Here is a 17163-nt window from a genome sequence, read left to right on the forward strand (position 1 = left end):
ATGTAATTGGCTCAGCAAGAAAGTTAATGACTTAAAAATGTGTTTGAAGACAACTCTTCCCCACCCTCCCCACAACATTCAGAGTGTCTCTTTAGAGATGCGGGGTATATGGCCATGGCTCTTTGTACTCTCACCAGCCCAGACACTCTTTTGGAGCTCTGTCCCAAGGCCTTAAGTGATGTGTTTTTGCAAAGGCCTAGCCATGCTGGCAACAGAAACTTGATAGGTCCCCCTGCCTGGAAGCCTCTGGGCCCCTTGACAGAAATCATTAAAAACTTAATTATAATAAACAAAGGCAAGATGCCTATGAAGAAATTCCTAGTGTCAGGGAAATGGTGTTGGGGGAGAATCCTCCCAACCACATGAATTCTCAAAGGATATTCAACTGATTCAATGTAATTCTGTGCCTGGATTTTTTTTGAGGGGGACATGAAGGGAGTCTGTGTAGAAACAGAATTATCTTTATTCCTTGTCATCCTATATGCTGGTAAAAGAAGCAAAGTCTGGCTTAAATAAATGTTTCCTGATCATTTTTCCCCCAATCCAAAGAACATTTTTGTTAATTAAAACAATCAGCCCTCTCAAAAGGAGAGGTATTCCTAAAGTACTAAATTGTTCTTGGCTGTTTTCTGAAGGGTCTGTAACCTCGTGGGTGAAGTGCCTAATTGTGTTCTCCATAACGTTCTACCTCTCATTACACGGCTGAGATGGATTTCCAACATGACGCCTTCTCCAGTCCCTTGGTGGGCTTCATTCAATCCAAGCCTCTCGGTTTGGTGAGACTAGATGCCTAGAGCACTAGCCAAAGCCGGATGTCGGCACCTGTGCTTCTGTTATCAGTCCAACAGTGGTATCTATAATGAGATCCGAATGCATTCATGGTATAGTGGAAGCGGGCTAGATGTGTATTAAGAGACATGAGTTCAGGGGCAGCTAGGTGGTACCGTGGATAGAGCACTGGCCTTGGATTCAGGAGGACCTGAGTTCAAATCCGGCCTCAGACACTTAACACTTACTAGCTGTGTGACCCTAGGCAAGTCACTTAACCCCAATTGCCTCACCAAAAAAAAAAAAGAAAAAGAAAAAGAGACATGAGTTCAGGTTCTAACTCTTACATTTAGTCATTGACTTCTTAGTCATCATAATCACAATAATTAACATTGGTATGACACTTTAAGTTTTGCAAAGCATTTTACAAATATCTCATTTGATCCTTAGAACAACCTTGAAATACAGGTGCTGTTCCATTTCAGGAAACTAAAGCAAACAGAAATCAAGTGATTTACCCAGGGTCACACAGCTAGGAAGTAACTGAGGGCAAATTTTAACTCACTTTCTGACTTCAGGTCCAATGACTCTGTCCACTGGATCAGCCCCTTTGTGTGTTGGGTGACCATGGGCAAGTGCTGATCTTTAATTTCCCCATTTGCAAAATGAGAATAATAATACCCACAGAGTTATTGTGATTTTAAAAAATGAGCTCACATATGTTTGAGTACTTTGTAGACTTTAAAGCTCTGTATTATTATCAATATTATTTTTATTGTGCTAGGTCGTGTGGAGCTCAGAGCACCACATAAGACATAATTTGTTCATAACCTCACAGAGTTTATAGTTTAAGCGAGAGGCTTTTAAGTTGTTTTAAACTCTTGCCTCAGTAACTGGCTTCCCGAGAATGGTATGCACATCCCTCTAAAGGCAATGTACAGTAAGGGAAAGAGAACAAGTTTGGAAATCAGTTTCCCAGCTCTCTGTGTGAACTAGAGAATGTCAGTCAATTAGTCAACAGGAAATGTGCCAAGGCAATACTGAGCCCTAGAAATCCAAAAAGAAGAGTGAAAACAGGCTTAGCCTTCAGAAAGATTCCATTCTTTGAGGGAAGACAACATATACAGGCAAACTCAAGGTATCTAGAAAGCAGATACAGGGTGATTTGAGGGTATAAGGACATTAACAACTAGGGACATTCAAGATATGTTTCATGGAAGAGGTGGTTCATGAAGTGAGTCTTGAAAAAACTAGAGATTCCAAGGGGCCCCGGGGTGGGGTGTGGGGGGGATGCAGCAAGTGATCAGGCAGAGATAAGAAATGGAGGGCCACCTATGAAGGGCAATCAAAGGCCTATTTAACTGGATCATGTGGTACTTGAAAGGGAATACCAACAATTGGAGTACAGAGCAGAGTGTACTGGTCCTTCATCAAGAAAATGTAAACACAATGGAAATAAGTGTGTTCCTCTCTCCCTAATTATGTATGATAAGGCTGGGTCTCAGTTTCCTCATCTGTAAATAAAAAAATTGAATTCGTTGGTCTCTGACATCCCTTCCAGTACTAAATCTATTAAACTGTGCTCCCATAAACCGGACCTGTGGCCTATATCCATGTCACATGTACAACAAACAAAACTTTCAAACTTTTCAGTTTCTGATATTAAAACTGATTGAGTGGGGCAGCTAGGTGGTACAGTGGATAAAGCACTGGCCTTGGATTCAGGAGGACCTGAGTTCAAATCCAGCCTCAGACACTTGACACTTAACTAGCTGTGTGACCCTGGGCAAGTCACTTAACCCTCATTGCCCTGACTCCCCCCCCCCCCCCCCCGGCCAAAAAAAAAAAAGATAAAAAAACCCCGATTGAGCTTTTAATATGTTGTTCTAAGATAGAACTGATTTGGGCCTTCTCTTTTCCCACACCCCATACCCCCAACCCTAGGTCATGTCTTTTTAGTTGAACAAATAAAACCTCTTTTCTTTTAGTAGTGTTTCTTTCTCCCTACCACCCACTGCAGTGTCCTAACAGCTGATAGTCTATTTACCATAGAGCTTGTGTACTCCCATACGATTAGGAAGCTTTTTTTTTCAGTCTTTGAGAAATCTAGATGATACTTCCCTTCAAACAAATAGTTTGATTTAGTAAGGGACTTTCTTGTCCCTTTAGCAACACATTAGCGTGGCATAAATAATATGGACGCCAGCCAAAAAATAGAGTGAAGCAAGAACTATAAACTATAAAAAGGACCTTTTTAACCACCAAGATTACCTTAAGTGCCTCTCCCGAAATCTTGGGTAACCAAATCAGTGGGTACTTTACCATACACTGATGTGAAAAGACCCAATTCCATCCATTGGTGATGATAGGGACATATTTCTGAATATATGCCCCATAACCCAAAGCAGTACATTGGCTCTCAAGAAAACCATGGCTTGGGAGAGCTGTTCATTGGGGAACACAGCGTTTTATTTAATTTTGTTTTAATACATTTTAACCTGTACCATCAACCTTCCTTGTATTCATAACTCTTCTGAATCTAATGATAATTGGGCAAGGTCTGGCTGTTACTGAAATGCAGGTAGTTGCCAGGTACTCTGCCTGTGACCACTTCTACATACTCTCATAACATTGAATTCTGAATAACTTCATGCCTGTAGAAGTTTATCCAGTTATCATAGATTCTAAAATTCATAAGAATTTTAAACCTATTCATGGCTAAAGTGGGTCTGTGGAAGTTAGGGAGGGAGATATAATTTTTAAAAAAATGTTTATTTTCCTTTTAAAGGCCCTATTACTTATGCAGGAACAGGCAATTGATTGACAAACTATGTTGTTTTGTTTTGTCTTTCTTGCCAAGCTAAAGATGGGCTTTGTCCTGGGCTTAATCTCTCATAGTATACGGCTTAAATTCCTATCTCCCTAGCTGTAACCCTCTGTGGTTCCTGTCTTCCTCTGGCCCCCCACAGACTCTTTTGCAGGTTGAACCTGGGGTAGGGTGAAAATAAGTTTTTTTCTACATACTCATGGCCCAACCTGACAACTTCATTAGTGAGCACTCACATCTGTAAACATCTTGGCTTTTGGAAGGAAATCAGAAGTTTTCCTTCAGAACCTGCAGCCTTACATTCTGTTAGTTGAACTACACCGAGAGATATAACCTATTTACATACTAAAAAGGTCAGTGTTGGACAAATCAGCATTTAAAGATGAATTTGCTGCTGCTGCTGCAACTGAAGCATGAGAATTCATGTACAGCCGGCAATTTTCCTGTCTTGTTATCTGCATAGACAGGGAGCATTAGTAAATATTCCTAAGACATCTTGGCCATGCTGTACCTAGAGTGCTTTATAGAGAGGCTGGGTGATTGACAGGTTCATTTATAGTTTCAAACCTTTCTAATTACTAATGGGTATTGGCGATGGAAGGCGTTATGTAAACTGTGGGTCAGGCTCATAAACTAAAAATGGTGATTAATTTAAGGGTGTAATATTTGCATAATAGATGCTTCATATTTTCAGGACCAGTTAGGAAAATACAGACCATTTTAATAGATTTTAAATTATGTGGTTACTGCTTACTTAACTTGTCATTTGCATTAGCAAAAGTAGATTTTTAGATTGCTTAAAATACTTCTTTTGTCATCTTTCTCTTAAAAGTCTTTAAAGCATCAACAATTTTACTAATGCATGATGAAAGTACCTTAAAATAATTCTTTTTTAGCATAAGTACACCGGTTTTCCTGGCACCTGCATAATCTTTTTTTTTTCCTTTATCTGGTCTCACTATCTGACTCAGTCATCGCCATATAACTCAGACTCTTAGACTTCGGAGTAGATAGGAGGAAACGTGAGTAAAATCCAAAGATCTTTAAAGCCAGACTGAATGTTTGAAGGTAGAAAGCTAATGTGCCCTTTGGACAGTACATCAAGCTCACCAGGTCAAAGCAAAGGTCTTCAGAGCAGTGGTAGTGTCCAGCCTTCTCCATGTAAACAGTCGTCACCATATACAGCAGTTTCTCTTAGATTTGTCATAAACTGGAATCCTTTGGTCCAAAAAGAACAACCCCTATCTCTCAGTGCCGTGCCTTACTTCCACTTCTGTTTTTGCACGGCAAAACCAATCAAGTCAATAAGCATTTGTGAAGCACTGTGCCAGACAATGTTCTAAGTGCCAGGGATATAAAGAGAGGCAGAAAACAATCCCTGCTCTTATGGTGTTTCTATTCTAATGGGGGGGGGATAGCATGCAGATGACTGTACAAACAATATATACATATATACATACATACATACATACATATATATATATAATGAATTGGAGATAATCTTAACAGGAAGGGGGAGGGGGGATGGGTGGCACTTCAAGAGAGACTTCTCAGAAATGGTGGGATTTTAAATGAAGCTTGAAAGTAGTCAAGGAAGCCATGAAGTGGAGATGAGAAGGAATATTCCAGAGTGAAAGACGGCCAGTGAATGTGCATGGAGTCAGGAGAAAGTGTTGTGTGTAAGAAACAGCCTGGAAGTCAGTGTTGTGTATCATAGAATTGTGCAGTTAGCCTAGACATGCAGGGAGGAGGAGGTCACTAGGTGGCTCAGTGGATCAAGCACTAGGCTTGGAGTCATAAAGACCTGAGTTCAAATCCAGAATCAGACACTTAATAGCTGTGTCACTTTGGGCAAGTCACTTAACCTCCATTGCCTTAGAGACAGTTAGATGGCTCAGTGGATAGAGAACACTGAGCCTGAAGTCAGAAAGACCTGAGTTCAAATGCAACCTCAGACACTTACTAGCTATGGGCTCCTGGACAAGTCATTTAACCTCTGCCTTGGAGAAAGCTACATGGCTCAGTGGTTAGAGCACTGGACCCAGAGTCAGGAAGACCTGACACTTCCAGCATTAGACACTTACTAGTTGTATAACCCTGGGCAAGTTAATTAACCTCTGCTTGCCTTAATCCACTGGAGAGGCAAATGGCAAACCACTCCAGTATCTTTGGACAGTATAGCCTATGGGGGTAATGAAGAGTCAGACATGACTGAACAACTCAACAGCAACAACAAAAAATGCAGGGAGGAGCCGGGATATAAAGGGCTTTGATTACCAAAAAGTAGATACTATATTTGATCCTGGCAGTAATAGGAAGCCACTGTACATGGGGTACCACTGCATCCAAGGTGAAAGCAGACACGACCTTATTCCAGGACCAAGCTCTCTTGTTTTGCGTCAATGCAACAAACATTTAATAAGCTTCTGCTATATACAAGGGCTTGTGCTTGTCCCTGGGGATGTAAAGATAAACCAAGACTAGTCTCTGCCCTCCAAGAGCTTGTCACTAGTATTGGAGGAGAGGGGGGGATAGAGCATATACATAAACAAGTATAATACAAATAGGGGGCTAAGGAGAGGCTCCAAGTGTTCTAGGCATCTTTGAGGAGTGGGGGAGCACTTTCAGCTGAAGAGTGATCTTGTTTTGCCTGTGATGCTGTTTGGTTCACAAGGGATTTAGATGAAACTACACAAAAAATCAAACGTACCATCTGAGGAACTGGATTGACAATTCCCATCAGTGAAACTTTGCTTAGTGCGTCCTCCCTGGGAGGAAACATACCAGCCGCAGCTACAAATCCAGATGTTCTAACACATCCACTGGCCAGTATCCCGTGTAATCTCCAGGTGATTTGGTTGTCTGCCAGATCCAGGAGCATTGAAGTATTATCTTCTGAGAGTCTCTCCTCTTCACCCTCTCTCATATACATCTCACCCACTCTTACAGCTAGAATATCCAGCTGAATCCTATATTATCTCTAGCCTGGGCTGTCCTTCCAAACCCCAGATACACACCTCTCCCTGCCTACATTTTGACAGCTATGCTAAGATGTCCCTCTGGAACAAATTGAACAGGTCAGAAATTGAACTCCTCTCCCCTTAAACTTAATCCCCAACCCTGTTCTTTCTTCTGCCTCACTCTTTCAGTCAATATTGCCACCACTACTGAGCAGGTTTTCTGTTTTCAAAATCTTGAAAGGGACTCTTCCCCATTCTTCTCTCATATCCATGGTTTATCTAGTCCTATTCCTTCTATCCCCACATCTCAGTTTTTGACATGTTGTTACAGAGGAACATCCAGGTGTAGTTTTCCCATAGACATGAAGAGATAATACATATGGGGTTTGAATGGGCAGTCCAGGCAAGCTGTGTGGGTATGCGTGTATATGTAGATGTAGATATGTGCATGTGCATGCATATATATATATATGTAATATATATATATTTATGTATATATACATATAGGTATAGGTATCTGTCCATAGGTTTATATTAGGGAAAAAGAATATATACTTCTGTAAGTATAGGAGTAATATTCCAACTGAGGGTAGAGATTGAGATGTTTGTGGGAGAGGGTATATAAAAAAGGAAAAACTCTCCCAAAGATTCCTCTCCCAGCTTTGCTTCTGTCTCTCTGGACTTTGCCTTTATGACTCAATTTCCTTCTAGCCCTTGAATTTCCCTTCTACCCTGTGGTCTTCTTACCCTGGAAGATTCCTCCACTCACGCAGCGCCCTTCTCCTACTAGGGAGTTCCTCTTGAAACCTCAGGGGTTTTTTTTGTTTGTTTGTTTTTTGTTTTTTGTGTTTGGTGAGGCAATTGGGGTTAAGTGACTTGCCCAGGGTCACACAGCTAGTAAGTATCAAGTGACTGAGATGGGATTTGAACTCAGGTCCTCCTGAATTCAGGGCCAGTGCTTTATCCACTGCACTACCTAACTGCCCAAAACCTCAGTTTTGAAGAGTGGTTCAGGCCATCCATCCTTCATTTACTGAATGAACTTTTCCACCATGCTCCTGTATAGGTAATGCTCCCACCCACCCACATTTCAGGTCCCTTTTATGTATTGTCTGCCCCAATTAAAATAGAAGCTCCTCCAAGTTATGGCTTACATGTACATAGTAAGCACTTATTAACTTGTTAACTTTACTTTATCTGCTCCATCTTCTCTGTTACCCCAGCTGTCACAATAATATAAACACTTATTACTACCCACCTGGACTATTACATTTCCACCCACCCTCCTTTTACATCCATCCTTCACACTGCTACAAGATCAAGTAGCAGCTAAAAATCCTACCTTTTGCAAGAAACCTATCCCAATCCACTTTATGCTAGTGCCTTCCTTCTGTTGATTATTTCTAACTTATCTTGTTTATAGAGAATTGTTTACATGTTTTATCTCTCATTAGCAAGGACTGTCTTTACCTGGCACATAGTAGGAACTTAATCAATTCTTGTTGACTGACTTACGTTAACTTGGCTTTAACTTTGCTTAGTATTTTTTTTAATGAGGCAATTGGGGTTAAGTGACTTGCCCAGGGTCATACAGATAGAAAGTGTTAAGTGGATTTGAACTCAGGTACTCCTGACTCCAGGGCCGGTACTCTATCCACTGCACCACCTAGCTGCCCCTGCTTAGTATTTTTAAAAGCCTTCCATTCTATAGACTTAACCTGCCTTAATAACTTTATCCACACACTTAATACTACATCTAAGAGTAGCTACTTTCCATCCTTGCACTATGCTTTCCTACCTCCCATGCTTTTAACATTATTTCCTATGGTAGAATGACTGTCTGTCTGTCCTGTCTCCATCTCTACCTCTCTGACTCTGTCTCTCTGTCTCTGTCTCTGTCTCTCTCTCTCTCTGGCTCACACACACACCATATTTCTTACTCATCCTTTAAAGCTACACATAAATCATACTCCTTTATGAAACTTCCTTTGATCCCACTGCAACTCTCCTATTTACTATGTGCCTTTGGAAAAATCACTTTATTAGTTCTACCTCCTCTTGGAGGGTGACCCAAGAATTCATAATAACTTGGATACTTCATAATGCAAACATTTTACACAGCTTCATTTAGTATTTATTTTATAGCCCACTGACAGGATGAGGTGACAAAGTCCATGCCCAACTGAACATTAGTCATCTGTCAGGTTGTAGATGACACTGAACATGATTCCCAAGCACAAATAAGTATATCCTCACATTTTTTCCTCTGTGACATCTTCATTTCCCATCATTTAACCTTTACTCTCCTGACCCTTCATAATTAACTACTAGCCTATGCACAAACCTCCCTGCAGGTGGAAATCCCCTATTTTAGAAAGTTCTTAAAAGGTTTCCTTATGAAACTTGTACAACCTTCTTTCCTCATCTGTCTCTAATCCTATTTACCCGGCTTAGCGTCTTCACACCCAGCTATCTTTACTGATCCAACTCTTCAGAAGTAGAATTTCCAGCCAATCAATGAATGGCACTTCCCTATGATAAGACCAATCTTCCTTCTTGACAATTAGTTAATGCTGCTCATCAATTCCCTTCCCTAATCCATTGAAAACCCCTGGTGTACCTGAGTTTCTAATATTATACCAGAATGCTTAATCCTTTTAGCCTGTTTCCTCTTCTAGAAAGTGGGAGGGTTGGATTAGATGATCTTTAAAAGTTCTTATTGGGTCTATAGCCTATGATGCTATAACGCTTTCCTTTCCCCATGCCTCTCACATAGCACTTTGTTTGGAACCTCTCTAATGCACATGCTATTTTGTGTTATGATTATTTTTGTATTTGTATATGTATGAGAACTTGTAATGGTATGAAAGTGGCATAGTCCATTGAAGAGAAAACAAAACTTAAAATCAGAAGATGTAGGCTTAAATTCTGACTCTGTCATTTACTGTGCAAAGTTGGGAGCCGTCTAATCTCCCTAAGTTTTCTTATCTTTGAAATGACTATAGTAATATTTACCCTACCTATATCACAGTGCTGTTGTGAGGATCAAATGAAATCATATTTGTAAACCTTAAAGCTTTATATAAATGCCAGTCATTTTTTTCATTACTTCAACATTAGGCCACCATGATGTTATGAAAGAGGAATTCCTTCACTCTAGTAACAAAGCATTGCCTTCAAAACTCAAAGAAGGACTTCACTGTAAAAATAAAGAAAAAGGGGCAGAAGGGAGTTCTGTATTAGGAGAGTATAACACATGGGAAAGAGAAGAAATATCCCTAAACATTTATTGTGTGACCAATTCTAATAAGGGGGAATTTGAGAAATATACGTAAAGTCTTGCATGTGAATTTTTAAAAGTACAATGATAAAGATGATTGGCCAGGCAGCAGTTCATGTGAAAACAAGATCTAGGGGTTTTAGTAGACTGCAAGCTCATTATGAATCACCAATGCAATAAGATAGTTTAGAAAACTAATGCACTTTTAGGCTATATCAGAGAGATTAAAGAAAGAAGAAAAGGCCCCATCCATACAAAAATATTGCAGCTCTTTTTGTGGTGGCAAGAAGAAAATGGAAGCTAAGAGGATTTTTGTCAGTTGAGGAATGACTGACTAAGTTGTGTTAAATGAATGTGGAGTATTATTGTGCTATAAGGAATGAGGAAATAAGTGATTTCAAAGAGCTATGAAAAGGCTATTATGAACTGATGCAGACTGAAGTGAGCAGAACCAGGAGAACAATAGAAATGAATCATCTTGAGGATGTTTATAAAATGATAAAGAATGAAACAAGCAGAACTAGGAGTACAACTTGTAGTATTAATAACATTGTAAAAACGTAAGAACTATGATCAGTACAGTGACTGTTCATGATTCCAGAAGACATGATTCAGCATTTCAGAGCATGAAACATGTTCTCCATGACAGAGAGATGATGAATTTCAGGTGCAAAATTTTGTATATGCCTATATATGTATGTATATTTGTATTTTTGTACTTAGCCACTGAGGAAATTTGTTTTTCTTGTCTCTGCCTATTTGTTACCAAAAAAAAGATTTTCTATTCTTTTTCCCCCATATCATGGGGAATGGAGGAAGAAGAAAGAAGTTCATAAAAAAAAAACAAAAACATAGAGCTGGAAGTAGGGCAGTGCTACAGATATAAAATGTATGCACTTTCAGATGGTCACTGTATTATTAGTTTGACTTAACTATTTGCTTTGTTACAAGAAACCTCTTACAAAGTGGGAGCAATCTGCCAATGTAGTAATGTAAAAACAGTGCACAACAGTACAACTTTAAAAAAGAAAGAAACCACAGACTACATTCAGATACCCAGATATCCAGGACTAGAAAGGTGATGTTCTCACAATGCTCTGCTCTTGTTATGCTGTATTTGAAAACAGAAATGTTTTCAGCTCATATTTTAAAAAGGATATCTAATAGTATTCAAAGGACAGTTAGGCTAATAAAGGGCTTTGAGATTGTGCCATATGAGGATTACATTTAGTCTGGAGAAGAGAAGACAAGACTTAGTGGTGACATTCCTATATCCAAGTGTTTGAAATGTTATAATGTGGAGGAGAGATCAGCTATGGTCTACTTGGCCTTGGTGCATGGGGTGTTCAGGGAGGATGAGCATCTCTGGTGTGAGGGCTTGCCGAGCCCTTTTCAGAGCAGCTCAGGCAGCTTTGGTGTCCACCTGTCACCCAACCCTCACCTATGGCTCCAAGAAGCTATAGCATGAGCAGCAGCCACACCCCACTAAAACATCTAGGCAGACAGGCTAAAGCAGGCTGAGGGTAACTGATAGGCCTCAGACCCTTCGGTGTCTACCCCAAGCTTCCCCTGGCAAAATGGGCGAATGAGAACAATTTGTTCCATTTATTCCAATTTGTTCCAAGGTGGCTGAAGCAGATGCTGTAAAGCCCTTAAAGCTTGGTCAGACGAGGATGATGCCAAGGTCATCTGTTGCATCCCAAGTCATTGCCAGTCATCTTGACTTTTGTCCTGCCACTGGACTTCCATGACTGGAATAAAGAGAGTGAGGCTGACCACATTATAAAACTCTGCCTCACTTAAATCCCATTCACCCATGAGTCAAGCCATAACCCTGTGATGCACTGGTCTTCTTTGAAAACAAAGGACAGGGGGCAGCTGGGGGGGTGCAGTGGATAAAGCACCGGCTCTGGATTTAGGAGGACCTGAGTTCAAATCTGACCTCAGACACTTGACACTTACTAGCTGTGTGACACTGGGCAAGTCACTTAACCCTCATTGCCCTGGAAAAAAAGAAAAATAAAACAAAGGACAAACAGTAACTTGGGCTTGGAGGGTGGAACAAGGAGCAATGATCAGAGATTATGAAGAGTGAAATGTAGACTGGCTATAGAACTATCCAAAGATGGAATGGGCAGGAGAAGGTAGAGGGCAATTCCCCCTCACTGAAGTTCTTTAAACAAAAATTAGGTGATCTTTTTGTCAACTACATGATACAGCGTATAGAGTAAAGTACTGGGGGTCCTCACTTCCTGCCTCTCACTTACTAGCTGTGGGACCCTAGGGAAGACCCTGCCTGATAGGGCTCAAAGTGTTGTGTGAGGTTCAAATGTGTTAATAAATGTAAAGCACTTTGCAAAGATTAAAGTATTATATAAATGCTAGTTAATATTATTATTATTCAGCAGGTAAAGGTTGAAATAAATGTCTTCTGAGAGTCTGTGATCTCAGAACTATAGCATACATCAGAGGAAAGCTAAGGAGAACAAAAATATGGATTTTTTTAACCACTGCTGGAGAAGAGGACCTGCAAATTTGGATCCATACCAGAACAGACCATTTAATGAGTTGCTGTAGTTAAAAAAATCTTCTCCTGATGTCCTAGTGTTGCCCCTGCCTGATCCTAATGAAATAGACCAAAGAACAACATGCAGTCACTTCAATGCATGGCCTGTCCTTGCTCCTGCTTGAGCCCGTGTTCCAGTGACACACAGGTGATGATAGCTTCTGAACGTCCAGGATCACTTCCAAGGGCCTTATTGGAGGATTGTTATTACTATTATTATTCATTATGATAACATGATTAAATATAATGGTCATTCATCACATTAGACTTGGCCTGAATGATACCTTCCAGGAATGCGTGGACCTTGCTTTTCTAAACTTCATTAATCTTCCACTGCACATAGCACAGTGAGCCCTGTAGACAGTGGTCAGCTGGGTAGCTCAGTGGATAGAACTCTGGACATAGAGTCAAGAGAACCTGAGTTCAAATCTGGCCTTAGATACTTTCTAACTGTGTGACCCCAGGCAAGTCACTGAACTTCTTTATTCCTCAGTTATTTTTTTTTTAATCTATAAAATAGGACTAATAATAACACCTACCTCCCAGGGTTGTTGTGAAGATTAAATGAGATAATAATTGTAAAGCACTTAGCACAATGCCTGGCACATTGTAAACGTTAGCTATTAGTATTATTAAGATTTGTTAAGTTAGGTTGAATAAAGTGGTTCCATATAGCTGTACTTTTTTCCCCCCCAGAATACTCTACTGAAAGTACACAACAGGCCCTCCACCAGTCAGTCTTCCTGTCTGCCATGTCAATCCACCCCTCCCGGGACCTTCCCCTCTGCAGGGAACAGCATTGCAAACTTCTTCCAGGTGTGGCTGATATCGAGGCAAGCGAAGTAGCCAAATGGACTGTTGATGAGGTGAGAGCTCTCCTTCCTTTCTTTGTTTTGCAGCTTTTGCAGGGAGAATGGCTAAATTGGAAGGATGACATTTAAATGCCCTTCTTGTTGGTGACCCTTTTTGCCTGATAAAATGATTTTTGCTAAGCATGTGTTTTCTTCTCCTCCAAATGAGATTTTTTTAAAACATGCATTAATTCCTTGGTTGAGTGTGAAAGGGAGTCTATGGTCGCTTTATAAGATCTGAGTATATCAGACATAAACCAAGATAAGTCAGGTAAGATCCCTTTCCTGATGGCTGACTAGCGGAAACCTATGGCATGTGCCAGTCATGATCTAGATGCCAGTACCTCATCTTAAGATTTGAAGTTCTTACCTCAAAATGGCGAAGTTGTCTATTATTGTAAAGTTGTGGAATTGTGTACATGGACTTCCATTTTGGTTCTAGACAAGCAACAATACCTCCACTTATATTTCTGGTGAGGACTAAATTAGATGCTTCCATCCAGAGATAACAACCCTAGCCAACCATAAGTCCAACATGTATCGGCAACCAGGGAGAACCAAAATGAATGTAGGTGGCCTATTCTAAGGGCATGGTGAGTCAGAAAACCATGGTGATCCCCATGCATGCAGTCTGATTCATGGCACAAAAACAGGAAGGGCCTCTAACAAACACAGAAAAATAAATGTAGGGGCAGCTAGGTGGTGCAGTGGATAAAGCACCGGCCCTGGATTCAGGAGGACCTGAGTTCAAATGTGGCCTCAGACACTTGACACTTACTAGCTGTGTGACCCTGGGCAAGTCACTTAACTCCTATTCCCCCCCCCCCCAATAAATAAATAAATAAATGTAGCCGGGGTAATAAATGTAGGCAGCTACCAGAGTACTTCCTTCAGAGAATCTGCAGAAGTAATTTTGCATCCATGAATTGATTCTACCCACCAGATTAAACATGAATCATTAGTGGTTAATGAAGCTTTGGGACTGGAGAGCTCAACAACCCCAAACCACACAGGGATGGAATTAGAAGCTCTCCTTTGGAGATTGAGAACTTTTCATAATTGTCTATTGCCTTAGGTACTAGTTCCTTTATTTGTTTTTGTGTGAATGAAATATTTTTAATGTTCAATGTTTTTGTTAGTCTGAGTGCTTACAGGGGATAGAAAGCCCTTTGGGGGAAGCTAATTGAGAAAGACACTGAAGTTTCCAAGTTTTCCTTAGTTATGAGTATGATAGAGATCTGTGAAAATCCTATCAAAATTGCACCCCCTCTCCATTTGTCAGAACAAATACTCTGATGACACGTAGGTTATTATGTAAGTTTGAAAGGGAAAGGGAAGTGAAGATTGTGAAGAAATCATGAAAGCCATTTAAAGTTAATTGGTTTGTTTGGGGTCTTCTGCCTCAGTTTCCTGTCTTCATCTTAATCCTCTCTATTTTGCTTGCAGCTGGAATAATTTAATCATAAGAGCCAAAACTTTCACAACAGTGCATCACCATGCACTCAAAACTTCCTGTATAATTGTGAAACAACATCAAAACTTGTTTTTTGTGTCATTTCATGGTTTCCAAATTGCTTTCTTGTACATTTTCTGATTTAATTCTTAAAGGAACCCAAGAGGTTGGTAGTGGATTAGCAGTACCATGATTTGACTTCTATAGGGGTCCCAAGGTGAGGAAACTCCTACCATTTCGAGACAGCACCTTCTCTGAAACTTATCATCTTCAAGGGTTACCTGGAGCATTCTGAGGTTAAATGACTTATCCAGGGTCATTCAACCAAGAGTTATGTGTCAGAAGTGTAACTTGAACACAGATCTTTCTGACTTTGAAGCCAATTCTCTATTTGCCAAACCATTCTCCTTCTCTATGCATCTCCAAGCTTAAGTGACCTGCCTGTTATCACCCAGCTAATAAGTGTATTGGAAGCCTATATTTTAAAACACTTTTCTGGCTCCAAATAGAGTATTCTTTCCCCTGCCCTAGGCTCCCTCCCAACACAAATATGAAAATACACAGGAGGACTTCAGGTTTTCACTTTCTTCCTTTCTCAGAGCCTTGTTTGCTACCACATGTGACTCTTTTCCTGGATCAAGGCAAACATGTTATTCTCTGAGAGTAGCTTTTTGCCCAGGGCCACTTGGTACCCCCAATGGAATTTATTCATTTCCTCTCAACTGAATTCCTTTCTCCCAGAGAGTAATTCATTCACCTTGACTTTGCAGAATTATGGGATTAGGACTAAAAGGGATTTGCAGAGATCACTCCATCCAACCCTCTCATTATACAGAAGAGGAGACATAAGCTTAGAGAGGTAACAGAGTCTTAGGGGAGGTGATCATATCAGAGGTAGGGTTTCAGTCGGCTTCCTCTGACAACAGATTCAGAGTTCTTTTTACATCCTGCACTGCCAAAGATCAAGCCCAACTTTAGGATTATTGCTAATATGCATTAGCATTAGCTTTTCCCAAGTGGCAATGCCAGTTATTTGGCTTAAGTTATCATGTGCTGTATTAAACAGTGATGATTCAAAGAAAAAGCAAAAACCTTCCTTTTACTCAAGGAGGGCCTTCTAACTGGAGAGACTATGCATATATGCACCAACTAGATACATATAGAATAAGAAGTAAGGAAACTAGCATTTATTTAGCACCCACTATGTGCCACACACTGTGCTAAGTGCTTTACAAATATCTCATTTGATTGTCACAACAGCCCTGGGAGGCAGTTGCTATTTTGTATTGCTCTTTTACAGTTGAGGAAACTGAGGCAAAAAGGGTTTCATTGATTTGCCCAGGGTCACACTCTTTGTGTATGAGGTCAGATTTGAACTTTCTGACTCTAGGGCCAGCCATCTATCTTCTTTGCTAAATAATCATAAAGGTAAAGGCATTAGCACAGTAGGGAGACACACAGGTGGGTTGGATGTGAGGAGAGGAACCTTCTGCAGGAGGTAATATTTGAACTGGATCTTAAAGGAAGCCAGCTGTTCTAAAAATGAAGATTTAGGGGAAGGAGAGTTACCACCCTAGGGCAAAGCCATTGGTAGGAAGGTAGAGCAGGCCACAGAGGGTAAATTAAGCAAGGAGTGAAGTGAGCAGCATGATGGGAATTCCCCCCAAAAAGGGAGACATGCAAGAGATATTGTGGTAAAAAATGATAACTCCAAGTGTAAAACAGAAAATAAACACTTCACGTAAGTTTGCCTTTAAATTCTGAGTTTAATCAGGATCAGTTAAACAAAACATTGCTCCTCATTTTCCTCTGAGCAGTATGGGAACTCTACTGAAAATAGTCTCTTATTCTCCTGGTATTTCTCCTTGGAGATCAGAGAATGTATTTTTTTTTCTTGTTACTGAGCATAACCCAATATTGCAAGAAAAGTGTAGAAGCAAATCGCTTAATCAGTCACCAAACAACTTGGAGAACTTACTAAGGTCATTGCACAGGGGACATGGAAAGCTGCTACCAAGTCCCTTACATTTTAATTGATTGTGTCTTCAGACACTTATCCTCAAGTGGCCCCTGAGAATGGGAATATTTGCTTCACCTGGTCCAGTGTTTTATAAGTCTGCTGTGTGACCAGACTGATCAAATCCATACTCTTCTGTTCACCCCTTTGCTTTTTCTTTTATATTTGAAATAATGAGATCTAGCAAAGAAGTTGGGGCAACTTGGCGGTGCATTGGAAGGAACACTGGGCTTAGAATCAGAAAGACATCTTCCTGAATTCAAATCTGGACTCAGACAGTTCTTAACTAGGTGACCCTGGGAAAGTAACATAACCCAGTTTGCCTTAGTTTCCTCATCTCTAAAATAAGCTGGCAAGCCACTCTAGTGTATTTGCCAAGAAAACCCCAAATGAGATCACAAAGAGTTGGACATGACTGAACAACAGTAAGCATGGAAGTTA

The 17163-nt window shown here is 40.4% G+C and overlaps 1 protein-coding gene across 1 annotated transcript in view; it reads left to right on the top strand.

The window, feature by feature from the left end:
* L3MBTL4 (L3MBTL histone methyl-lysine binding protein 4) overlaps positions 1 to 17163 on the top strand; it is a 536490-nt gene that overhangs the window by 498396 nt on the left and 20931 nt on the right. Inside the window, exon 17 of the mRNA XM_043991609.1 lies at positions 13098 to 13267. Coding sequence (XP_043847544.1) covers positions 13098 to 13267 — 170 coding nt within the window. The remainder of the gene's footprint in view (positions 1 to 13097; positions 13268 to 17163) is intronic.

The sequence above is a fragment of the Dromiciops gliroides genome, chromosome 1 (genome assembly GCF_019393635.1).
Source record: "Dromiciops gliroides isolate mDroGli1 chromosome 1, mDroGli1.pri, whole genome shotgun sequence".
In the NCBI taxonomy this organism is placed as follows: domain Eukaryota; kingdom Metazoa; phylum Chordata; class Mammalia; order Microbiotheria; family Microbiotheriidae; genus Dromiciops; species Dromiciops gliroides.